Raw genomic sequence first — 26,719 nt, 5'->3', positions numbered from 1 at the left:
CTTGTTTAATGAGTTTGAGTACACATGAAAATACAATATGGGAAAAAGCAAATGAGATTTTACGATGTAACGCGTACCTTTCGTGATTGTCCGTGTCGCTGCTTGAGGCGTCCTGTTTAGATGCATATGTTAGCAGATAATAAGGATCTAACAATTTTACGTTTGGGGGTGAAAATGTTTACAAACAATTTACAGTCAGTAAAGGAAACATAAATTCCTCTAATACAGGAAACTATATAGTTCTGAACGGAAAATACAATTGAAATTATGCAACATTTATAGGTAAAAAAGATCGAGAATATTTTCTTTTGCATCAATTAGTGGTTGCGTCCAATGATGATACCATGTTACTAAATAAGCGGGAGATTATATACACAATTAATGAAGGTTTAATCAATCATTGGTTCCTTTTTTTTCTAAATAACATGTGTTAAAGGCTCAATATATATACAAATGACTATTAAATTATTGCATTTTTACCGACTGAAATATGTAAATGTTTGTTAACTTTTAATTGATATTTTTAAACCCTTTGTATGATTATGCATATTCATGCCACAGGCATGTATCGCGTCGCGTCTCCCAGCCTATAGGGTGCTAGAGCTCCGCGGCCGGTATATTAGAACTTTTAACCGCGTCTTTGTAGTACTTGCAGTCTATAACTAACGCTGCTATTTTCATCTGTATTTCACCAGTTTAATACAAAATAAGTTAAAATATGGAAAACATGTATGCAGTTGTTAGATGGACATCTTCCAGAGTTACAAGTATGGGACTTATCGCAGAAACTGACGTCAAATGTGGTAGCTTTGAAGTTGGTGCTACCGTCACAGCGACGTACCGCAATAGTCCCTACGATGCCAAGATACTTTTTATCGGAGGTAAGATATCAAAGTTTCTACTCAGTTTAATACGACTAATCTTGCATTGTTCGATTTAGTTTCAATAATTGTTTATATGCAACCTGTTTGGTGCATAACATTCGCCTGAAAATTATGCCTGTGAGACTACACTCTTAAAACAGTTGTGTAAATATTTCTACACAGGCTCTGTGTAAATGTCATTTTACACAATTGTAATTGAAACTAACACTTGGTTGTGTAGTTCGAGCTATGTTCGTCAGTTACACAACCACTTTCCTGCTTTAATTTCAATGTATTAATTTATTCAGTACTGTAAGCAGATTATAAAATTAAAATCAGTTTATAATTTCATTTGCACTTTACTTTTAATTTTTCCTGGATTTTTAAGTTGAGTAAAAATGTTTTTTTAAGATTTCGTAGCTTTATCTGGCAATAAACTGCTGCCCGGGAATTTTATATATCACTGCACTGCTCTTTACTGACGCCGTTCTATCAGTCATCAATACTTACGCTGGTAACCGTCTGCTGTTATAATTACCTATTTTTTACCTGTCAACTATGAACTTTGTCCAAGAAAAACTCAAGGAATGGGGTCTTTCTTATATGCAGGACATATATGAAGGTTAGTTGAAAATATTTCTTGAAACTAATTTGGTTTGCCAACGCAACTTCATGCAAATCACAGGCTCACGTAGTCGTACAATGTAGTGTACTGACTAGTAATAGGCCTAGTACAAGTAATAATTACTAACGTTAGACCTAACGTTACACAGTATAGGCATAGGCCTATATCTAGTACAGTAGTAGGCCTATAGCCTAGGCATAGTTTGTTTATCAACGAAAGCGTTTTATTTATCAAAGTAAACGGCTGCGCCGAATCTATTGCACTTATTTATCTCCTTTTAAAATATCATAGGATATTTCTTAAATCCTGCATTATAGGGTTTTTTTTATTTTGAATTGAAAGAGAAAATTACTCATGACTAGAGTAGAGGCTACAAGTACAATCCTAGCTCATGAAGATAGGCCTATCCTGATTTGATGTCTTACTTCTAAATCTAAGCCTACACAAAACAAACCAAGGTTGTTCCCAGGAATTCTCCCCTTAGTTTGACAAATTGATGTTGCTCAGGTGCCAGGTTTAATACATATGCTTCTTATACTCTAAGCCCTTGGACTTGGAGCTGATGATGTAGTTGAATATTTCCCCTGTAACGGCCTTTTTATAAAGTTGAGGCCTATAATTCTACATTCTTGTTAATGAGAAGGGCAACTAAGTTTTCTAAATTTGCTAAGTATTATGAGTGCATGTCTGCTTCATTTTCTGAACCCATTTTCATCCTGTAGGCTTATAGTATTTTCCTAGGATACTAACAACGGTCATTAAACTACGTAGTTGATCATATTTTACTATTATCAGCTGCGTTATGCAATTGCACTTTGTGGCTGCTAGCGTCAACGATGCAGGCTGACACCTTGCGCAATCATCAATGCAGCGATCAGATCACATTCGTCAATAGGCTATAGTCAATCAAAATCCCAACCAACTATGTACAGCAGTTTTGCTGTTTAGCTGTTCATCTAGCCTTTAACTACCAAGCACAGCACTAAATTGGTTACTGTATTCAAATCAAACTTTGATTATACTCCAGCAGAACTTTTCATAGAGCATTATGAATCTGCTGTGCACTACAGTAAGTTTAAATTACGAAAGTCGCGTGCAGAGCGTAGTGTAGGCTAGGCCTATGTAGTGAACTATATGAACCGATGTTTTCGGCATGTTGCTGTTGAAGTTTGCATAAATATCACAATAGAAATTCACATAGATTAGGCAATTGCTATTGTAACCCAAGAATGCTAATGTTAATACTGTATAGCAGAGGCTAGAAGCCTTGACCTATTTTTTCAATATATTAGAAATCATTGATTAATTACTACAGCTTTCCCTTAAGTTGGGAAAGGGGATATTGAATGCATAGGGCAATCTTGTGTGCATTTGCATTAAAGGCTGAGTGTTTTCAGTTTGTGCCTCTAAAATCCTATCAAAGCTTATCCCTCTGTGTAGTTTTGTCATGCACTCTGACCATCTGTAAGTGCAGAAGTTATGGTATAAGTTTTCATTAATGACAATGAAAGGCTAGTTCACAGATTTGCAAAAGAAACAATTTCTATGTGCTGATAGTAACAGGGAATACCTCCAAAGTAATGAATGGCATGTGGATGTTCCAGCATACACACCTTTAGTACCAGTTCAGTTAATAACTGTCATTTTGACTAATGTTCATTTCCATTCCATATCTTGTTTGTAACACTTCAAGTAAATCATCTTTTTCTTTTAATTTAAGAAAATGAGATTGACATAGACAATTTCCTGTTGCTGGAAAAGGAAGACATAAAAGAACGTTCCCAAAAGTTGGACCGAGAATCACGTTTATGAGGAACTTTGAGGCCCTGAAGAATGAAGGAAAAGAAACGGTGATGATTTTTTTTTCAAGTGGAGGTGCAGTAAGGGTTTGAACAAAATCAAACAGGACAAATAATAAAGCTCTCTCTGATCCCACAAACTTTGATAAGGAAGCTGTTATTACTGCCAGGGAGTTAGCAAAACAAGTAAACACTACAAAGAAATATATAATTTTGTATTAACAATGGCGCTAGAGTGTTTCCACTGTCAAACTGAAGTTAATGGTGGCATAAAGGGGCTCTTTGCACATTTCAGAGCCTTTTCTTTGCTTAGAGGAAGTGATTTTAGATCTATTGCAGTGTGTGAACAAAATGGATGTCAGCAAAGCTTCTGGAAAAGTTACAGCTTCAAAAGGCACATCATTAAACAACACACAATGCCTAATATTTGCAATGGAGAACATATCCAAGAGCAAGATGATGATTTGCCTGTGGAGGCTGTGATAGGAAACATACAGCAAGATGACATTTGCATTGATGACATGGATGAAGATAGTGATGATGATGCATATAATGAAGAGTGGGATCACATTGATGAACAGCAACTTAAGGAACGAGCTCTCATGCTAATTTGCAAACTTAAATCTTTCAGTAGTGATGCAGGTATCAACCCCTCGTGTTTTCTACTATGTTCCTATCAAAGATGTCATCAAACTTATTTTTGAGAGTCCTGGCTTTGTAGAATGTGTCAATGAACATAGGGGGAGCACTGATGGTGTTATGGGTGACTTCCATGATGGTGAATATTGTAAAACCCATTACTTGTTTCAAAGGAAGAATAGCCTACAACTTATTCTTTCAATGATGATGTGGAAATGACCAATCCATTGATTTATAGTTTATATCTATTAAAGTACATATTTCTGTTTTATTTCTTGTTATGTTACGTATTATGTTTTACGGTTTTATTCATTGTAATGGAGAGCATTTGTTTTGATCTCCCCAAAATAAATATATACCAAGAAAATTGATATCCTTTTTTGTATCGTGAATAGTGTCCTACTGTACATCTATAGTTAAGCAATTTGCAGTTAAGTTAAACACAGGTCTTACTGTAGAATCCACACAATTAGCAAGCTACTATTTATAACATCCAAAGATATGTAAAGCACAACAGGAGAACTGATAACCTTATTCCGGACATGGTTGATACATACCAAAACATTGAGGCTGTGTATAGTCTATACTGGATATTATTTTTTAATTGATACTTATGCTCTGGGCTATGAACTATAGCTACAGAATGTGTTAAGACTGGACAAAGTATGTGTAATATGTGCTCATAGTTGTGTACATTACACTAATCAATTGTAAAAAGGTTGTGTAGAATTAACACAACTTGTGTATGTTTTTTTACACAAGGTGTGCTGAAATTGCAAACTGGTTGTGTACAATTTACACAAGTATTGTGTATTGGGATATACACAACTGTGAGTAGATTTAACACAACTGTTGTGTAAATGATCACTTACACAACAGTTGTGTAGTTTCTACACAAGGTTGATAGGTGCACTAGTTACACAGCGGTTGTGTAGAATTTTACACAACCTATGTAATTTTTTTTTAGAGTGTAGCCGTAACGCACCAACAAATCGATACGTAGCCTAACGTTTGATTTCTAGTTAGGATTCATAAGCCTAACCATCGAGCCTAACGCGGTAGGATAGGCAAGGTTTCACAGTATTACTGTTACTGCACTATGATCATAATAAGCTACACTAGCCTGTAATAGCTAGTTAGGCTATAGCTTAAGTTATAGAGTAATCATGTCCTGTGTAGGCCTACAGCTACAGTGCATGTAGTACTTTTAGTTCCAGCACGACCGAGGGCCGTGTCATTTCGTGGGAACAAGAAACTCTCAGAACAATGATTATTTTGTTAGGACAATTGATGGTTCAAATTCAAGTGATTGTCAAAATTATGCTGATACTGTTATTTCATCTTCAACAAGTGCACTGTATATTGGTTTCTTCACTCTTCCTAGGCCCGCCTGTCCATATGGGGAATGGAACTCGATCCCTCCAGTATATGTTACTTAATTATTACTATGGTTGGACTATAGCCGTGGCTACTTCAATTATACAATTTGGTAGACTGATTAAGCTAAGTTGTAGGTTCATAATTAAATATGGTACACAAAGCCTTTATTTTCCTGCAGTGTGTTCTTGCTAGAAATGATCACTATACTCTGCTGGATTCTACGTTATATTAGACTGTTTAGATCATTTTTATTGTTATTTAAGTGTAACTAGTTCACCCTGACATTCTTTGTTTTGTTATTTTCGAAGATTTGGATTCAATGAAGGAGAGGCTTTCTGCTGTGCAGTCTGTGTACCATCCTCCAAGTGACTCTCCAAAAGGAAGGGGACATCGTGTGGTCAAGAAGGTGGTACGAGAAGATTTCTTGGAAGGAGACTGTTATTTGGAGAAGTCCAACAGTCAGTCTACGTCAAAAGCTCCTTCACAGGTAAGCAATTATTTCTGTTTGCATCGAACTAGGTACCTGTATGTATACTTTGTAAAATATATTTTGAATGCCAAACCTGTACGCTATAGCCTTTCACAGATTATATTGTGTGTTAGCTTATATGTCAGTACTCTGGGAAAGAATATTGTCTATATAATTTGTACAGTGAATCTTCTTCTGTTGTGATGTAGTAACCATTAGCCAATGAGTTTCCTGGGTAGTTGCTTATTTATTCAGAGAATTATCAATTCCCTTGAGATCTATGTTATGAATACAGCATGAGTGGGAACAGGAGCCACATGTCAGCAACAGTTTTTAACCCCTTTTTATTAATTTGCAGAAAGTTGTCAAAAGAAAAATGAGGGATGATGCTGGAGACAGAATCATTGCAAAACTTATGCAAAATACAGAAGAAGATGATGCGGTTGATGACAATTTTGTAGAGGCCAGCTTGATTGCGAGCTTGAAGTCTGAGGTTGCAAGCTTACAAAAACGCATAGAGGATTTGGAAAAACAGAACAACCTGCTACAGAACTGTAAGTGTTTATTGGTAAATAACTTAATATTATTTCTTAACAGTCCATCGTAAACTGTTAACATGTTCCTTTTAAATCACACAAACTTTTATGTCATTGATTGTTGCAATCGCATGAGGTGATTTCATCACCTGCAGAAAGAAGACCAGCATTAAAGAAATGTTATAGCAACTGATCTGATATGAAATCTGACCTATGACTGTTCAGACAGGCTGTTTTTTTAGTTAATGTTATAACTATCAGTAATTCAATGTCTGGCACTAAAATTTGTTAAATTTGCTTCTGCAGACCCTTAACATAGCCTTTCTGTCAAACTGTGCTATGCTCTTCGGCTGAAACTTCGATACGGTTTTTTCATTTATTATATTCATTTTAGGATAATCAGAGACATAAATGGGTATTTTACTTAGAAGAATCTAAATGAATGGGAATTAAAGTAGTGCTTTAAGGAGGAATGCACTTCCAAATATTAATATGACTAAATTTGCTCCAAGTTTAATAGACCAATTCGGTCAATGTTTTGGTCAGTACAAACTTTATTTTTATTTGATTTTCTGTTCTCAGTGCTACCAGACACGCTAACAGAGTTAAAAGATGCAATTGCAACTTTGAATCAAAAAAGGTGTAGAATAATACCACCAGCAACCCCACCGAGACGGCCCTTGTCCACATTTCATGTGCCAGTAACACCGCCACCTTCAACTGCTTCCCCACCAAAACAACCCTCGCCTATTGAGCTTCCTGTGCCAATGACACCGTCATCACTATCAGCTATCACCAAACTTAGACAACCTTTAGCTACCTTGCAGCCAGCACAGACACCACCTTTGCAGTCAGCTCCTGGGACAGTAGAAGACATTGGGAAGGTTGGTATAAAAAATCTTCTTTGAAACTGAATGTCATATGCAAACACATTGTGCTTGTAGCACGGTTTGTATCATCTGGTTTTTCATAAAAAAAAATCAGTCAGAAGTCTTCTTTATAACGACCCTATGCACGTGTACATGTTTTCTGCTAGTGCTACTATAGCTAACTAAGCTAACGTTACACGCAAACCAATGCTGGGTCACACACCATCGTATGCAGTGTGCTTTTTACGTGACCCGTCATACGGGATACAAAACGTCACGGCCAAACGGCACTACCAAACCATCCCATTCTTACAAACGAACTTCAGGTCAAGCGAGCCAAAAAAAAGTACATACGCTCACCGACCTGCAGAGACAAAACGCCCAACCCCCCCCCCCCCACTGAAATATTAAAAAACTACAAAAGGACGACCAGCACGCAGCGAAACAAAACACCCTTCCCCAGCACACCACCGTCCAAAAAAGGCAGCCCTAGATAAACGGCGAAAATCGCCTTCAACCTGAAGGCGAATGTCAGACTTCACCGCCTCCAGGACTGCTTGCCAACTGGCAAATTTCCCCCTAAAAACAACATCACATCTATTCCTCCAAATAAGTTTTTTTTACAACAGAACAAACATAAATAATACGCTGCAACACAGCAACGGAACAAACTGGGGGATCTAATCCATATAAAACAAAACCCTGTCCTACCGACCAGGAACGGTCTCCCGATAAACGGTCGGTCGGTCGGTCACCAAGGCACCGTGTGCAATTCTCCATGCAAGATCACGGAGCCTGCAACCATTCAGCCTTGAATGCACACCGAACGCCATACTTCGACAGGATGACGTCCCTGTACAAAAATTGCATTCAAGGCCCTATCCCGCAAGGAACTGAGAACGAGGGCCGGCCGTGACAGGTCAACAGGGGGCAACTCAATAAGAGCGGAGCAAATGACACGCACCACTCTGCTTGGTGTGCTACTATGCGGTTCTCTGTTGCTAAACAGCGCCGGAACCCATCGACGCAAGTGCAACCCGCCCCAAAAACGTACAAAATATGAACAAGGCAACCCTGGGTCAGTTACCGCTACAAACAATTGCTTAAATAACAAACAAGTTAACTTACTTCCCAGATGAACCACCCCTAGTCCCCCCTTCTCCAGTTTTTGGTACAATATCGCCCTCTTGACCAGCTCTGTACCACCAGACCATATGAATGAAAAAATCGCCCTCTCCAACCGCACCAGGACGCGACGCGGAATTGGGTACACCGCGCCCGGGTACCACATGATGGGCGAAACAAAACGATTAATAACGGTGACTTTCCCCAAGATCGAAAGCCAGCGGATGCCAAAGGTTTCGAGTCTGCTCTGAAATACCTCAGCCCTCTCGCTCCAGGTGACATCACAAGGTGCATCGTAGCCGAACCATATACCATTAATTTTGATATTCTGATCCGACCACGACGCACCGAATGGTAAGTCTCTGTATCTCCAGCTACCAAGACGAAGGCCCTTTGTCTTTTCTGGATTCAACTTCGCCCCGGTAGCTCTCTCAAAAATAGATAAATCCTGCGAGAGTGCGCGAAAGGAGCCCAGACTCGAAACAACACATGTCACGTCATCTGCATATTGAGCGCATTTCACTTTGGCACCCCCTGGCACAACGAATGGAAGAAATCTGGAGTCCCTTTCCAAAAGACGAGAGAGGGACTCGCTAAACAAAACATAAAGTAATGGAGACAGTGGGCACCCCTGGCGCACCCCCCCTCTCTACGTTAAAAACCTCCGAACAAAACCCATTTACGATAACAGAACTGAAACTTTCTTGATACAAAACAGAAATCCATTTACGAAAATTTGGGTGCAACTGAAACGTCTCCAATACATTCATTAAAAACCGCGATCCACCATGTCAAAGGCCTTCTGCTGGTCCAGAGACACAAATGCACATGGCAGATCACGCTCAATAACAAAGTCGGTCAAGTCGCGCATCAACCACAAGTTCTGCTGGATGCAATGACCCTTCACTGCACAAGTCTGGAGATCACCCACAAGATGCGGCATAGCCGGTGCAAGGCGGTTGCACAAAGCCTTAGCCAGCAACTTGTAGTCCACATTTAACAAGGTGATCGGACGCTTGTTACGGGGATCCAAGGGGTCCCCAGACTTGGGCAGCAAAGTAATCATGCCCAGACGTTGACTTTGGTTTAACAGTCCGTTTTGGAAGGCGTCCTCGAAGACGGCTCTGATGTCGGGTCCTATTATTGCCCAGAAGGTTCGGTAGAACTCCCTCGGAAGCCCGTCCGAACCCGGGGACTTGCCATTCTTCATCTTCGAAAGCGCCTTCCAAAGCTCAACAGTGGTTATTTCGCCCCCCAAAATATCATTGACATCGTGGGGAACGGTTTTTGAGATTCCCCTCAATAAATCAGCCTGTGCCGACAAGTCGACATTGCCACGCGTAAACAAACTCGAATAATACTCTTTATATACGCGGACAATGCCGTGAGGGTCACTGACCACGGTCCCATCAGTAGTGCACACAGACGGGACGCGTCTGTCACCTGCCGATGAGCTAACGGACTGGTAAAACCTCAGTGAAGGGCGCTCCTCGGCTTCCACCGCTTCGACACGGGCCCTCACGCGGGCACCGTGGTACTTTTCATCGAGATAAGTCTGCAAAGCGATGACAGCCAAAGGGTCGCCAAACTTCACCTCCGCGCACAGCTTCGAGAATTTTTCTCTTCGACGCCGTGCGCGGGTCACGCAATACTGAATTGCGTAGCGTTTGATGCGCAACTTGACATCATCCCACCATTGGGATGTAGAAGCAAAGGCCGGCTTCAATGTTTGCCATCCTTTGTACCTGGTCTCGACACCCTGGCGGAACTCTGCCTCGCCAAGAATCCGACAGTTAAGCTTCCATAGGCCCCGCCCGATGGGGAAAATGGAAGGCAAAACAAACCGTGCTACTACAGTGTCATGGTCAGAGAGCGGACAGCTGAGCGTCTCGCAACCCGAAAATGTAAACTCACGGGCGCATACACTCGATCTATCCTGGAGGCATCTTCTCCGTTAGGCCTCACCCACGTATACACCGTACTACACGGGTGCATATGCCTCCAGACATCGGCTAAAAGGTGTGCCGAAGTGAATCTGTCCAATTCTGTGATCCCAGCGTCAGGACTAGCAGACACAGAAGCCCCGAGTCTGTCAAGACCCGAGTCTGGGACACAGTTAAAGTCTCCGACCATGACACATGGTGCACTACCAGGAACAAAGGAAGGCAGCGTGTTAAAAAATTCTCGTTTAGCAGAAGGCCGATTGGGAGCATACACATTGCAGAGGGAGATGTTACCCTGTGTATACTTGAAAAGAATGCAAACCAATCGGCCCTCGTGATCCGTCTCCACCCTAGTGGCACAACCCGCCTGACGAGGTGACAGAAGGATGACAGTGCCACAGGATGAAGACGAACCAAACGAAGCATGCAGCCCACCACCCCACTCATAAGCCCATAGAGGGACATCTTCTTCCAAAATATGTGTTTCTTGCAGGCAAACTCAGTCGACCTCCATTGAAATACAATATTGGAAAATGCGACTGCGCTTGCGATGATCCCTCATGCCATTCACGTTCAAAGTGGCAACTGAAAATGTATGGGCCATGAGAGGGCAATGGGGCAAAACTACGCCGACGACGATTCTGTAAGCTTCAAGCGCGCTCTAGACGACATATCGTCGTCCGAGTCGTCACTTGAGGCCGACCTTTTTAGAGAGGGTTCCCCCATCTCGTCGTACCAGCTCGTCCCAGTGGCACGTTTTGGCTCGACGATCACCGAGCCCCCGGAGTCGCTGTCAGACAGAGCCTCCGGAGACCCGATGACCACCGAGTCCCCGGAGTCGCCGTCGGACAGAGTCTCCGGATCTGGCGATACCGGCGGCGGACTGGGGACGGAACTGGACGAGTTGATAGGGGAAGCTGGTGGGGACTTTCTCGGTGCGGGCACGGGGTTGGGGTCTGCAACTACGGGGGAGGGTGAACTAGGTGCATCCGGTTCCCCCTCTTTGCGTGGAGCTTCCTCCGAGGCAGTAGGTGCGCCAGAACTTGGCGCTTTTGATTGACCCCCACTCTTTGTCATAAAGACATAAGAGGAGGGACAAGCGCGAAAAACATGCCCCTCGTTTCCACAGAGTGAGCACACAACTTCGCTTGGGCAAGCAGAGGTATCATGCCCAAGACGAAGGCAGCGCCCGCACTTTTTGTTTGGGCAGCCCTTGGCTTCGTGCCCGGTCTCCCCACACCTGAAGCAGGTACGGGGCTGACCGGGGTAACGCACGTGAGCTTTATGCCCGGCAATAAAAAGGAAGGAGGGAATGTCCTGCTTGAGGTCGATCCGAACCTGTCGGTGCCCGTTCAACACCCCAGGGGCCTGTGCGTAGGAGCACATTTTGATGGCCTTGACAGCCCCAAACCGACCTAAAACAGTTGCGACAAGTTCCTGACGCACCTCTAGTCCTACGTGGATGACAGTTACCCATACGGAACACGCTCGTATGGAGTAACTGTCAAACCTTCAACCCCACTCAGCAACGTGACACCCTTCTGCCGGGTCACGTCACTTGTAAAACGTACATCATAAGTATTACGACCCTGGAGAGCTTGCAACGCATCAACCTCTCCAGGCACAACAACACCCTTACTCTTTAAAATACTAAAAACTTGCACCGGTGGAACCGCTTGTTCACCGGTGTAGGTTAACTTAACAATTTTGGAATCACGGCGCGATGCCATGATACCGAAGGTGGCTGGGCCACAGAGGAGTAACAAAACAAACTAAAGATAGGTTGGATAAAATACAATACAATATACGATGACTATATACGATAACGATATACGAACTGGCGCACACCCGCCTGGCGGGAAGTATAGCACAGTACAGTACAGTGAAAAAAGTTATCAGATGTAGAGCGAGAGCGAGAGCGAAAAACACGTCTGCACTCCACGTATGCAGTGTTACATGTTTACCCTCCGGGAGGGGGCTGCAAAAAGTTGTGTGATGTCAAATGCAAGTACTCTTTTGTATATGGTATTGACTGTTTGTAATTAAATGTCACATGGATGGAAAATAATTTCAGCCACCTACTGTGGGTTCATAGGCAGTTTCAGCTTAGCAGCACTTTAGCAGTGATGTGTAGAAGAAGAACAAGGTTTATGACAACCAAAAAATGTCAAATTTTTGCACTGATAATTGTAACCATAAGGCAAGTGGTTTGACCCATCAAAAATTTCTTTACTGGTACTGTTTATGTAGTCCACAGAACTTTGTCATCGATGACAACATTTTGAGAAGAGCTGGTGTTGCGAAGACCTTGGGTGGACTTGTCTGCAACTTAATGACAGCCATTTTTCAGAGAAGAGACATGGCAAGCAGAAGTCTCTCTGGAAGAAATGGGAAAGATTATCTTCCTGTGGAGAAAGTGCAAGCTATTATTGGTAAGTGTATGAGTATATAGAATATAATTTCTTATCAATATTGTACTAAGTTTATTAACGAGGAAATGAAGGTAAGCCAGACATATTATAACTTGATTAATCACTTCACAACAACGCATGGCACTGATGACTGATGTTTGTTGAGCAACACACTACGTACGCTGTACTGCACAAATATTTTGAAAGCGCTATGGCTCAAACAGTAGCATTTATTTATTTACCACATACAAAATGTTATTCATACTGTTTGTCCCAGTAGCAACAAAACTGGCTCTAGGTTAACCCCATAACGTTCAAACAGCCTGCGATGTAGCTCTTGTAAGAACATGCATAATATTATATATACATATAAACATTGGACAGATGACCAATCTAACAAAACAATTAACTGCATTAACATAGCCTTATTGATTATTTCAAAGAAGGTTATGATTAAGGTTGTGTGTGTTACATTTCTTTTTTGTTTACTTATCTACAGCATATTGTCAGAAACAATTTCCTGGAGCAGACGTCTCTACCATACGACTAAAGATGTCTACCAAGTTAAGAGATGAGAAGAAGGCCTTCAAGGGATACTGATTTCTTCAAATGCATTTTTTTAAGTTTATGGTGGTGGTTTCCTCTGAATGTACATTGTAAGGTTCAATAAACTGTGTTCATAAAGAAAATGGGCTTAACTTTGTGTCTTTTTAATAACCAACAATTAAGGTAATTTTATCAGACAATTAAAAAAAAATAAAGATAAGGCTTATTAGATATTTTAGGATCACATATTTTTATCAAATGCAAAGCTTCATCGGTGAGCCCCAATCGGAATCTTAATATATTATTATTATTATGACAATTAGTGGTAGGAAACTGTGATTTTAAGCTACCCCTTGAAAATAAGGGTATAACAAGAAATCTCTCAGAGAATCCAAGATATTTTACAAGAAATTTCTCGCGAGATTAGGAATCTCTCACAAGCTTTTTCTGATGATTTTTTTCTCATGTATCCAAATTCTCGCAACAAGTTCTGTTTCTCATGAGAAATTTCTCGCGAGAAATGCTGTCTCTCATGAGTAACTACTCGCGAGAAGTTTCTCGCAACATTTTCTCATGAGAATTTAGATTTCTCATGTGCCCAAAATCTCACGAAGAGTTTCTCGCGAGGTTCTCGTGAGGAATTTTTATTAGGGTATGCTCGACAAGAGGGAAGGGGGTCTGGGTTTGGAGATTTTTAAGCTCAAACTTAGTGCTATGTTGGTAAGGCCTGTCTTGAGTATTCTCACCGACGATCCTCTGTTATGTTCTGCATACTTAGTTCGCTATTTTATCAGTAAGCGGTTACGCAGGTTTCAGCCGGAGCTGTGGTCAAATTCACGACCTAATAGCGACCAGTGTACGCCGTCTTTGGCACTTGCTTGTGATGTAATTGAATATTTATTTAGGAATGTCAGCCATTTTGTATTGGATCGTTTTTCTGTAAAGTATATCGTGTCCCTTCTCAGTGAAAGGGAGAATGTTTTACCTAACGTTACAAGGAATTTTCCTTTATTACCGTGGTGTGACATTTGGAAGGCGGTTTTTCACCCGGCTTTAGAGAATAAGTTTGTTGCCTTTCAATGGCGTTTTTCACATAGGGTTTTGATTACGAGGGAGAGACTTAAGGTGGGGTATAAGGAGGGGTGTCTGTTCTTTTGCAGGGTGTGGTAAGAGTGAGTCCTTGTCACATCTTTTCTGGGAGTGTCGAAGGGTTTATGGTATTCTCCTGTGGGTGGGCCGGATTTTTACCAAATTAGCGGGAAATGTTTTGTTCGGCGCTCCGGCGCCCAGTATTCCAAAGGAAGTGTATGATAGGATTTGCTTTGTTTTTTGCGTATGTAGGTTTTATATTTGGAAAGCTCGTTGTATTCATGTCTTTGAATCCCGTTTCATTTCGGATGATGATGTTATTTGTTTAATTAAAAACGATATAAAGTTTCGTATTAGAGCAGATTTTAAGCGTTATTCGGGGGATAAGTTTAAAAAGTAATGGACAAATGGAAGTACATTTGTTCGTGTTGTTAATGATAAATTATGTTATGATACATGTATGGAGTAGTTTTATGTTGACATATTGGTTTTCACTAATTTAACATTTTGTAAATATACTGTCAAGTTTTATATCATGTAATTTGAGATATGTTGTATTGTTATTAAGGTTGAATAAACTTGAAAGAAAAGTATCTGTTCTTTTCAGCTTAATATCTTATATATTGAAATGATTTTTGCACATGGACTATGGAATAGGAGCTTGCTCCGTCCTGGTCACGGGTTGGCCCGGTTTTGCACTACCTCCGGGATTCGGCCCACTCCCTTCGGGGATATCATCAATAATAAAAAAAGAAAGTTAAAAGAGATACCTTACCTACCTGTTGATCTACCCTCGCGGATTAAGCGAATTGATACGCAGGAATTTCCATTCATACAACCAATCGGAGATACTTTCCGGTGACGTCACATAGTGTTTCCCGGCCAACGATTTCTCGGCACAGTCAAAACATGCGGTTAAGATAGACCTTTTCCATTTTTCAGGCCTAACACTGGACCCGGGCGGAACAGTGATAATGCGGACAACGAAGTTTGTAGACACCTTCAAGTTATATAGAATGGCGTAACGAGGGTACATATGAGGTGATGTGATATTTAGACATCAGAGCAGTCATCGGCTTCCCATATCTGTCAGTTTCAGAACGAAGGTAAGTTGTAAGACAGCCTAACGCTGGGAACTGTCATTAGTTATCGTTATCGCTTCTCGGCCTTTTGGCTAAGATCATGGAGAGCTTAGTGAGAGAATGTTCGGTAAAGATAAAGTTTAACAGAAATGAGTCTACCGATATTTTTGAAGTCGAAAGGCGTTTCACCAGCTGAACACCTAGTGGCAGTTCAGTCACTTCCCGGCCGTTGCTATGACGTCACTTTTAAGTCAGCCGAGATCAGAGGGCGCTTTTGGCCCGACATTAAGTAATGACCCGAAGTTTTCGTCTTCGTCATATGCCAGTAGAGTGAAAGTGGTGACGATCCTCCATGTCCCTTTCGAGCTGGACGATAACGTGGTGCGCCTCGTCCTTGGACGTTTCGGCAAAGTCTTGTGTGGTCGTTACCTTACTTGTAAAGAATTTCCTAATATTTTCAACGGTGTACGGAAGTACAAAGTTGTCGTTGAGAAGGACATCCCGTCCTCTTTGAGCTTGGGAGGAAGATACTGCTGGGTGAGGTATTTCGGCCAGCCAAGGACCTGCCTCAAGTGTGGTGCCAGGGGACACGTGGCGAGGGAGTGCGCCGAGATGCGGTGTTTTAACTGCCAGCAGCTGGGACACTCCGCCCGTTTCTGCGATTCGGCGTCGTCCTGTACGACGTGTGGCCAGTCAGGACACGGGTGCAAGGCTTGCCCGTGTCCTTCGCCAACAAACTGAAGGCTTCGACAACGGCGTGGGTCAGTGGGGGCGCTAACGTAGTCGTGGATGACAGCGCAGGCGCTGGTCATGCGATGGAGGAGGAGGTGGTGGAGGAGGAGGTGGTGGTGGAGAAGGAGGAGGAACCGGTAGAGGTAGAGCAAGAGAAGTTGGTGGAGTATCCCCCCCCTTCCGTCTGGGGAAGTCTTGGAGGAGCTGCAAGAGGAAGCAGAGAACCCGGAAAACAGTATCTTTGCGGTGAATGTACAGGAGGCGGTGGCCGCGGCGTTGGGAAGTTGGCAGAAAAAGCAGGAGATGGAGGTAGAGAGGGCGGCAGCGGAGAAGGGCGTTAAACGCCAAAGCGAAGCTGATGATGACTTGAGGAAGAGAAGGGAGCGGTCGCGTTCAAGAGCGAGAAAGGTGTCAGGCTCCGAGAGAGCAAAGGAAATGATCAGAAAGTCAGATATTTTCAGTGGAAAGGGTGATTGGTTCTCGTGTCTGCATTCGGAATGCGACGAAGCCTTTCCATCGTTTAAGGAGTTTATGTGCCACGTGGGGACAGCGCACCCCGATTTCGAGGTCGGTCGGGTAAACTGCGCTTTGAAATGGTGTTCGGTCAGCTGCAACAACCCGGCAGAGTGGGCTTCGCACCTGGCGTCGAGACACCCGACATTTGTTTTGGAGCACGATGTTCAGTTTTTTAGCACGTATTTTCTTAAAGATCGGTGATGTACACCTTCAAATTTTCTATTTGTTCGTTAAATGTGCATGGTTTGAGAGACAAGGTTAAATGTAATAATGTAATGGGTTGGTTAAAAATTTCTAAGTTTGATGTTATTTTCTTACAAGAAACGTATCTTAATTCATTGGATTTTTTGCATTTCACGAGTGTGTGGAATGGGCCGGTGTTTTACTCAGCATCGGCCTCCAGTCATTCTTGTGGGGTCGCTATTGCCTTATCACGTTCTTTTAGTTGTAAGTGTACACAGTTAAGGAACGATAGTTCCGGGTGTTGTGTATCAATTTTATGTAGTATTAAAAATACCTCTTTTCGTTTGTGCAATGTTTATGCGCCGTGTGTGCCTAAAGAACTATTCGTTTCTTTAAGAACTTGTATTCTTTCACCCGTGGCAACGTGCCAGTCATTCTAGGAGGTGATTTTAATTGTGTTATGTCCAGTGCAGATCGCTCCGGCGACTCACTGAATTCTTCGTGTTTTGTTGGAAAGGAAGAACTTTCCTCGCTGTTAGATTCTTTAGAGCTAGTTGATTGCTGGTGTTTTTTCTATACGGCAGAGAGTGGACACACTTGGATGCACCCGAGCAAAGGTCGTAGCTCAAGGCTCGATAGAATTTACGTTCCTTCGGGTTTTGTTATTGAGAGCGCACTTGCCTCAATTGTGTTTTCTCTGATCATGACGCTGTCAATACTGTAATTTCTTCGTCCTTGGAAGAAACAGTGTATAAAAAAAGTTATTGGAAATGTTTAAGAACGATTTTTCAATGTTGTATAATTTATGGCGTACCCTTCAGCCGGGTTTTGATAATTTGGTTGATTGATGGGAAGTTATTAAAATTCGAATCAAGGAGATATTTATTTCACATGGGGTTAGACGGGCGCGGGAGAGGCGCTTGCGCGTCTCTGAGATGCAGTCCCGGTGTCTCTCAGGGTGTAAGGATTCTGTTGCCCGCCTTTTGGCGGAGGAGAGAAGAGGTTCAGTCATACGCTTCAGGGAAAAGTTTTGAGGATGGAGAGAAACCCTCTAGCTTTTTTTGTACTTCAGAGCGAAGGTGTGCAGAGTCAAAGGTTATTAAGGAGGTCAGGAGCTCAAGGGGTGGGGTTGTCAGTGGGGAGGGAAATGGTAAAGTTTTTCACGAGTTTTATTCTCATCTTTATTCTTCAGTGGAGAATGTTGATGTTAATATTCAGAATCTCTTTTTAGACCGTATTACCAGGGTAGTTTCCGCCGAGAAGGCGGTGGTTTTGGACAAGCCCTTTCAGTTAAATGAAATTAAGAAAGCGTTTTTGTTAATGGCGAAGAATAAGTCGCCCGGAATTGATGGGTTACCGTCAGAGTTTTATATTTCCTTTTTGGATTTTTTAGGGGAAGATCTTTTGTGTATATATATAACGAAATTTTTTATAGGAAGATGCTTTCAGTTTCTGAACGTACGGCCGTCATCACGCTCCTTCCTAAGAAGGGGGATCCTTTGGATCCGGCCAATCGCAGACCGATTAGTTTATTAACGACAGATTATAAAGTTATTGCTAAGGTTTTACAACAGCGGTTATGCCAGGTTATGCCAGATATTGTAAACGAATTTCAAACTTTTTCTGTACCTGGTAGGTCTATCCACCAGAATCTTTCAATTATTAGGGATGTGGTTGAGTTCAGTAACTGTAGAGGTGGTCCATGTGCGATTATCTCCATTGACCAACATAAGGCTTTCGACAAGGTATGTTTGGATTTTTTGTTTAAAGTTTTACGGCGAATAAGGTTTGGTCCATATTTTCGCTCATGGGTCAATATTTTGTACAGTAATATTACAAGTCGGATTAGTGTGAATGGTCAGCTCTCTGATGACGTCATCATCCTGCGGGGGTGCGTCAGGGCTGTCCTCTGTCGCCTGCTTTATATGTTTTGTTTACGGAGCCACTTGCTCAGTATATTCTCCAGTGTAATAATATGAGAGGGTTTCATATTCCGGGGGGAGGGGGGAGTCTGTTAAGCTCCTTCAGTATGCAGACGATGCCACTTGTGTGGCGACCTCTCAGGGGGATATGGTCAAGTTTTTCGAATCTTTCTCTTTCTTTGAGAAAGCTACTGGGGCATCTTTGAATTTAAGTAAGACCCAGGGGTTAAAGTTGGGTAGCTTTGTGGGTCGAAAGCTAAAGGGGAACATTGACTGGGGAGAAAGTCAAATGGTCATTAATGAAATTTGTTTTGGTAATTGTAATTATATTCATATGTTTTGGCAGGGTCTTTTCCAAAAAGCCAAGAGAAAGTTGGAAGCGTGGAGTTCACGCATTCTCACCTTTATTGGAAAGATTAACATTATTAATTCTTGTATATTCTCCTTGTTTTATTACGTAGCCCCGGTATATATATATACCGGACAATGTTTTCTTGACAGAGGTCCTTCAACTGGTTTTTCAGTTTATTTGGAAGAAGCGGACGGAGTTGGTTAAGAGAGAGGTGGTCATGACGGGGGTGGGGGAAGGAGGCCTGGGGTTGGAAGATGTAGTATGTAAAATGAAGGCTTTACATGTTAAAGTTTTAATACCGTTTTTGAATGGGACTGACAATGCGTCCTGCAACTGTTTTTCCGTTATTTTGTAGCTAGTAAGCATAGACGCATTTTCCCGCGTTTATGGTCTAATTTAATCCCTAATTTTGATGATGTGTCAAGGAGGCTTTCGCAGATCAGTGATTACATCTTTGAGTTGTGTAGGACGGAGTCGAATTTTGTGGTTACTCACAAATCGACCCGGGACTTGGTTAAGTTGTTCAGTCCGCAAAATGTTGTTTCCCATGTTGAGCAGGTTCATCCTAACCGGGATTGGCCTCCCATCTGGGCTCTTGTTTTTCATCCTCTTCTGTGTAACTCTCTTAAGTCTTTTAGTTGGAGGTCGACACATAATGTTTTACCTACCAGAAGTAAGCTGCTAAAGTGGAGGCTGGGGGACGGGGGGGGGGTCCATTTTGGGGCATGTTGGAGACAAGTTTACATGTTTTTTGGGAGTGCGCCTCCGTTTATGGTATTTTAATTTGGGTTAACGAGATTGTCAAACGGTTTATTGGTTTTAATTGTAGTTTCACATCAGTACTTTTTATGTACGGTTTTGCCTTCGCCGGACGGGCCAAATTTGGTTTGGGACGAGTATGGTTAATTTATTGTTGTGGTTCGACGAGCTTTGTGGAATCGCCGGTGTAAATTGGCTTTCGAAAATTTTAAGCCGAACGATTTTGTTTTTCTCTAAGATGTGAAGAATGAAATAAGAAATCGGGTGTTAGCTGATTTTAAAAGATGGTCCAGAGAAAGGTTTAAGAAAACGTGGGTCGAAGGTTCCATATTGTGTTTCTTTCTTCAGGAAGGGGTAGCTTGTAACCTTCCGTAACGTTTCATATTTTTTGTGGTATGTATTAAACAGTATTTCTATGTTCTCGTTAAATTAAGAGGCTAATGCCGACAGTTTGTACCATCTTGTTTCTTTTGGTTTATTTTTATCAGAATCATTGTTAATTTATTTTTCTGTAAATATACTCTTTAAAGTTTTATATGATGCAATTTGATATATGTTGTATTGTTATTAAGTTTGAATAAACTTGAAAGAAAAGTATCTTTTCTTTTCAGCTTAATATCTGAAACGCGACTCATCGAGTCGCTTGTTATATTAAACTGATTTTTGCACACGGACTATGGAATAGGAGCTTGCTCCGTCCTGGTCACGGGTTGGCCCGGTTTTGCACTACCTCCGGGATTCGGCCCACTCCCTTCGGCCTACTCCCATCAATAATATAAAAGAAAGTTAAAAGAGATACCTTACCTACCTGTTGATCTTCCCTCGCGGATTAAGCGAATTGATACGCAGGAATTTCCATTTATACAACAAATCGGAAATATTTGTCGGTCACGTCACAGGGAAATTCTCTTTCTGTGACGTCACATAGTGTTTCCCGGCCAACGATTTCTCGGCACAGTCAAAACATGGGGTTAAGATAGACCTTTTCATTTTTCAGGCCTAACACTGGACCCGGGCGGAACAGTGATAATGTGCGGACAACGAAGTTTGTAAACACCTTCAAGTTATATAGAATGGCGTAGCGAGGGTAAAAATAAGGTGATATTTAGAAATCAGAGCAGTCATCGGCTTACCATATCTGTCAGTTTCAGAATGAAGGTAAGTCGTAAAACAGCCTAACGCTGGCAATTGTCTTTAGTTATCGTTATCGCTTCTCGGCCTTTTGGCTAAGTTTTATGCAGCGTTATGGAGCATAATCCGAGAAGAGATTGTAGTATCCTCTTGAAAGTTGAGGGAGGAAATGTTTCGAAGTTTTGAAAAGGTATTTAGTTAGTCCGGCAGAACATTTAACTGCCGTCCAGTCCCTGCCTGGTGGCAAGTTCGATGTAACCTTCAAGTCGGTGGAGATGAAGCGGAAGTTCTGGCCAGTATTCCGAGTGGCCAGTGACGTCACAGCGACAGCATACACTGATGCTGTCAAGATCGTGACTGTCTTGCACGTGCCCCACGAGTTGAACGACAACGCCGTCCGCTACGTCCTGGGGAGATACGGCAAAGTCTTTTCCGGCCGTTTTCTCACCCACAAAGAGTACCCGGAGCTTAGAACGGCGTGAGGCAGTACAGGATGGAGATGGCAACCGACATTCCGTCCTCTCTGAGTCTGGGTGGCCGCGAGCTGCAGGCCACGATGCCAGGAATTGTGACGTCATCCGTTGTTTTAGATGCCTCCAGGTTGGCCACGTGTCTCGTGCATGCAGCGAGAAGCAGATATGTACCACCTGTAGTAAGGCCGGGAACGCCTACACAGCCTGTGCGGTCTCCTTTGCGAACAAGCTGATGCATTCGAAAGCTTGGGTGGGCGGTGCAGCCGAGGTACTACCACCTAGTGAGGAGGGGCCCACCCCACCAGAAGTCAGTGTCGCCACCAAGCCTGGTGACGAGGAGCCCGTCCCGTCCGCTGATGTCAGCGCTGTTTACGTAACCAAGTCTGATGATGACGTCACCATGGTCGATGACACACCAACCAGCAGCAGTTCATTGTTTAGCCCGGAAAGAGAGGTAGAGCTGGATGAGGTTATGACTATCGGTCAGTCTTGGGCCGACGCCATACCAGACACCCCCACCCAAAAGCCCACGGTTTTGGAGGTCCAGGCCACCATACACGTGCCACCAGGAACCGGTGCATCAGATGAGCGAGGTATGGAGAGCGATGTGGGTGACGAGTTCACCGAGGTCAGACAGGGACTGAAGCGACCGCCCTCTACGCCCCCCAGGAGGTACCGTTCCCTATACCGAGTTTCGCCCGCAGTGCAGAAAGCGAAAGACGTTGTCCGCGTCGCGAACGTCGTGACGGAGGAAAAGCCGTGGTTTTCGTGTGCTCGAGAGAAGTGCAAGACGAGTTTTAGACCTTACCGCGACTTTCTCTGTCACCTAAAGGAACGCCACCTTGGGATCAGCCCTACGTGATTCGAGTGCCCGTTGAAGTCGTGCAATAAACATTGTACCAATCCGTTCGAGTGGGCTATGCATTTGTCTTCACAACACCCACATTTTGTATGTATGCATGTTTCGTATTTGAATCAGTATTTTCTTAAAGATTTGTAATGTATTTTTTCATCACTTTCTAATGGCTAATATCTATATTACCTTAGCAACTATTAATGTTCATGGTATTCGTGATCATGCAAAGCGTGGAAATGTCTTAAATTGGATGCAATTGTTTAAATTTGATGTTATTTTTCTACAAGAAACATATTTATGTACTGATGATTTTACGTATTTCAAAACTATTTGGGACGGGCCGGTTTTCTATTCTCCGGCGGTTTCTTCTCATTCCTGTGGGGTTGCAATTGCCTTTTCTTCCAAATTACGTTGTAAATTTTCGCAAGTTAACAGCGACAATGTAGGACGTTGTATTTCAGTAATTTGTACCTTTTCAGATTCTTATTCTATTCGTTTTTGTAATGTGTACGCGCCTTGCTCTCCAAAAGAGCGGGTTTCCTTTCTTAAGAATCTGTTTTTCTACACGCGAGGACGACAGGAGGACAACAGGAGGCCTATCAGCCTCCTGACTGTTGATTACAAAATTATTTCCAAAGTATTACAGAAAAGAATTTCTACTGTTATGTCCTCCCTTGTAAATGATTTTCAAACGTGTTCCGTTCCCGGTCGTTCTATCAGAATTTGTTTGTTATTCGCGATGTTATTGATTATGTTAATTTGAAAGGAAATTCCTGTGCACTGATTTCATTAGATCAGCACAAAGCTTTCGACACGGTCGACTGGGCGTTTTGCGTAGGATATTTTTGTATGTCGATCAGTATTTTGTATACCGGTATTTGTAGCCGTATAATGATCAACGGTCGTTTATCCGGTATTGTTTTTATTAAGAGAGGGGTTCGACAAGGGTGTCCCTTGTCACCGCCATTGTATGTTTTGTTTATCGAGCCTCTTGCTCGCTACATTTCTCCCCTTAGAGGTATCAGGGCTCTTTCACTCCCTGGTAGCAGCGGCAAGACTGTGAAATTTTTACAGTATGCTGACGACGCCACGTGCGTCGTTAGTTGTCATGGTGATGTGAAAGGGTTTTTCAATACTATTGATTTGTTTCGTAGAGCCACAGGTGCGTGTATTTATTTATCAGCTGATATTAACTGGAGTGAGACGGCCATAAAAATCGCTGGAATTGTTTTTGGTACTCCTAACTCTATTTATAGTAATTGGAGTAAAAAGTTTGAGAAAATGGAGTTATTAATTGATATGTGGAAGGGTAGGGTTAGGGTTTTAACATTATTGGGTAAGGTCATACTCATTAATGTCGTAGTATATCCATTGTTTTACTTTTTAGCTGCAGGTTTCCCTTTTCCCGAGGTGTTGGTCAAGAAGGTTTTTAAAGTCTCTTTTTCGTTCCTTTGGTCCGGGAAAACGGAGCTAGTTTCGAGAAAGGTCGTTATGCTCGACAATAGGGAGGGGGGGGGGTCTGGGTTTGGATAATTTTAAGTTGAAACTAAATGCTGTTGGCCAGGCCTGTCCTGAGAATTCTGTCTGATGATCCTTTGATATGTTCTGCATATTTAATTCGTTATTTCATCAGTAAGCGGTTACGCAGGTTTCAGCCGGTTGGGGCTGTGGTGAAATTACGACCTAACAGCGACCAGTGTACGCCGTCTTTGGCACTTGCTTGTGACATAATTGAATATTTATTTAGGAATGTCAGTCATTTTGTATTGGATCGTTTTTCGGTAAAGTATATCGTGTCCCTTCTCCGTGAAAGGGAGAATGTTTTACCTAGCGTTACGAGGAATTTTCCTTTATTACCGTGGTGTGACATTTGGAAGGCGGTTTTTCACCCGGCCTTAGAGGGAGAGACTTAAAAGGTGGGGTATAGGGAGGGGTCTTTGTTCTTTTTCAGGGTGTGGTAAGAGTGAGTCCTTGTCACATCTTTTCTGGGAGTTTCGAAGGGTTTATGGTATTCTCCTGTGGGTGAGCCGGGTTTTTACCAAAATAGCGGGAAATGTTTTCTTTAGTCAAAGTTTCTTTTTGTTCGGCGCTCCGGCGCCCAGTATTCCAAAGGAGGTGTATGATAGGATTTGGTTTGCTTTTCTGCGTATGTAGGTTTTATATTTGAAAAGCTCGTTGTATTCATGTCTTTGAATCCCGTTTCATTTCGGATGATGATGTTATTTAATTAAAACGAACTTTTCGTATTAGAGCAGATTTCAAGCGTTTTCCGGGTGATAAGTTTAAAAAGTTATGGACAAATGGAAGTACATTTCTTCGTGTTGTTAATGATAGATTATGTTATGAAACTTGTATGAAGTAGTTTCACGTAAGCATATCGTTTTTTCACTAATTTAACATCCTGTAAATATACTGTAAAATCTTATATGATGTAATTTGATATATGTTGTATTGTTATTAAGTTTGAATAAACTTGAAAGAAAAGTATGTTCTTTGCGGTTTGCGGATTTGTGGTTTTCCCTCATCGGTTTTGCCTCACCGGTCAGGCGCAACTGTAGTGTTTGGGTGGGTGGTTGGAGTTACGCCTCTGCAGGTCGGGAGTGTATTTACTTTTTTGACTCGCTTGACTGAAGGTTTGTTTGTCAGAAAGGGATGGTTGGGTAATGCCGTTTGGCCGTGACGTTTTAGATCCCGCAGGGAGGGTTACGTAAAAAGCACTGTAGTGTGTTGCTTCGGTGTGCAGATGGTGTTTGTACTCCGAGGCAGGTTTTCGATGTATTGGAAAGTGTTGGAGCTACTGTTGCGTCTGTTCTAGATGCAGTGCAGGTCCTGCCCAAAAAGTCCCTGGATGTTACGTTGAAGACGGTAGCATTGAAGCGAGCTTTCGTAAAGGTTTTGAGGAGGTTGCCCAGTGTAGCGGTGGAGCCGTACAGTAACGACTGTCGTTGTTACTGTACTGAACGTAGAACACGAGTTGAACGACAACATTGTGAAGTTTGCCTTGGGGATGTACGGGAAGGTGGTCGCCTCCCGGTGGTGTGTATACCCAGAATATCCGAGTATATGTAATGGTAACAGACAGTACAAGGTTATGCTTGAAAAGGATATCCCCTCGTCCCTTCGGATTGACGCTCAGAACATATCCGTTCGCTATCCTGGGCAGCCGTTCACCTGCCTGCGATGTGGGGGCCGAGACCACCGTAAAAAGGAGTGTCCCAACTTGAAATGTTTTTTGTGTGTTTGGGGCTGGGTCACCAGTCCAAGGACTGCAAGGAGGGCATACGTTGTTCGATTTGTTTGGAGTTGGGCCATCCGTTCCGTGCCCGATATCCTTTGCAAGGAAGGCGCATACAACGGCGGCATGGGATAGAGAGTCCCAAGGATCGGATTCGGAAGGAGAGGCTCCGACGGTAGTCACCTCCGACGGTAGTCACCCCCGCGGCACCCACAGCTCCATCCGGATCTGTGGAGCCTGCCGCTGCCACTATTTCACAGGAGGAAAAGGGAGTAGCCACGGGTGTGGTTGAGAGCATGGTCGTGGAGGAAGACATTGGGCCCTCCAATGTTCCCACACACATGGAGGTGAAAGAAGACGGGAGAAAAGAGGCAGGAAAGGAAAAGGGAGTGAAAGAAGGGAAGGGAAAGAAGGGTGTAAAGTAAAAGAAAGGAAGGACAAGGCTTCAAAGGAAAAGGGTGGAGGGTCCAAAGTCCCAAACCCCCACGTGTCGGACGGTTCCGGGTCCGAAATGGACGAGGGTGAAGAGGCGGTACCTCCCGTTTCCCTTAAAAGAGACCTCGCCGTGTCAGACGCAGACTGCAGCGACTCGTCTGACAGCGATTTGATGCCGACAAGAGCGGACGGAAGTTGAGAAAAGCTTCACAGCTTTAATGGCGTGTCTTTCCATTCTGACACTCAATGCTAATGGGTTGAGGAATCCCCTTTAAAGGGATCGCCTCTTGCAGTGGATCAGACTGCAGAAGCACCTAGATGTAGTTTGTCCACAACCCATTTTGGGTTAGGAGACATCAGAATGTTAAGGCGCGTTTGGAAGGGCTCGGTCTTGTTCTCTCTGGGAAGCCATTCTAGTTGCGGGGTTGCTACCTTGCTTCGGACTGGTTTTCTCGGAGAGACTGGACGGGTTTCTTTGGATTTGGCTTGTGATGTGATCGGTCCGGATCATGGTTTCCGGCTCTGCAATATTAACGCCTCGAATGAGGCATCACGGCGGAAGTCCTTTTAAAAAAAAATGTACCCGTATATTTCTGGAAGGTTACCAGTCGTGTTATGCGGAGACTTTAATTGTGTCCCGGATTTAGCACAGGACAAGCTGCAGACCACTGTCCACGCCCCTTCTCGTGTGGATATTGAATTAAACTTACTTTGTAATACTAACCGGCTGGAAGACGGTTGGAGGAATA

General features: G+C 42.9%; 1 protein-coding gene, 1 non-coding gene and 1 pseudogene across 5 annotated transcripts; all 3 read left to right on the top strand.

The window, feature by feature from the left end:
• Nucleotides 1-717: 717 nt before the first annotated feature.
• On the top strand, nucleotides 718-14,769 carry LOC139982141 (uncharacterized). 4 transcript variants are annotated; one of them, XR_011797994.1, is made up of 6 exons: nucleotides 718-881; nucleotides 5,615-5,793; nucleotides 6,134-6,329; nucleotides 6,894-7,195; nucleotides 12,499-12,680; nucleotides 13,159-14,769. XR_011797994.1 is itself a non-coding variant. In XM_071994745.1 (5 exons), exons 1-5 carry the CDS (start codon nucleotides 719-721, stop codon nucleotides 13,207-13,209), a joined length of 891 nt encoding a protein of 296 aa, XP_071850846.1. In that variant the 5' UTR covers nucleotide 718; the 3' UTR covers nucleotides 13,210-14,769. The 4 variants fall into 4 exon arrangements, 3 of the variants coding, with proteins under 3 accessions (XP_071850846.1, XP_071850847.1, XP_071850848.1); XM_071994745.1 differs by lacking the exon at nucleotides 12,499-12,680; XM_071994746.1 differs by having other exon boundaries at nucleotides 12,499-14,769.
• An 81-nt stretch (nucleotides 14,770-14,850) lies between these two features.
• On the top strand, nucleotides 14,851-15,019 carry LOC139983882 (U2 spliceosomal RNA; annotated as a pseudogene).
• A 5,381-nt stretch (nucleotides 15,020-20,400) lies between these two features.
• Nucleotides 20,401-20,593, top strand: LOC139983873 (U2 spliceosomal RNA). Its single transcript, XR_011798858.1, has one exon. It is a non-coding gene; the product is annotated as a U2 spliceosomal RNA (small nuclear RNA).
• Nucleotides 20,594-26,719: the final 6,126 nt, after the last annotated feature.

This window comes from Apostichopus japonicus, chromosome 16, assembly GCF_037975245.1.
Source record: "Apostichopus japonicus isolate 1M-3 chromosome 16, ASM3797524v1, whole genome shotgun sequence".
NCBI lineage: Eukaryota > Metazoa > Echinodermata > Holothuroidea > Aspidochirotida > Stichopodidae > Apostichopus > Apostichopus japonicus.
This window is presented reverse-complemented; position numbering and strand designations above follow the sequence as displayed.

Coding starts and splice junctions, on each gene's coding strand:
- LOC139982141 (XM_071994745.1), top strand. CDS start 719: ATGGAAAACATGTATGCAGTTGTTAGATGGACATCTTCCAGAGTTACA. Junction 882..5,614: donor CAAGATACTTTTTATCGGAG/GTAAGATATCAA, acceptor TTATTTTCGAAG/ATTTGGATTCAATGAAGGAG. Junction 7,196..13,158: donor CAGTAGAAGACATTGGGAAG/GTTGGTATAAAA, acceptor ACTTATCTACAG/CATATTGTCAGAAACAATTT.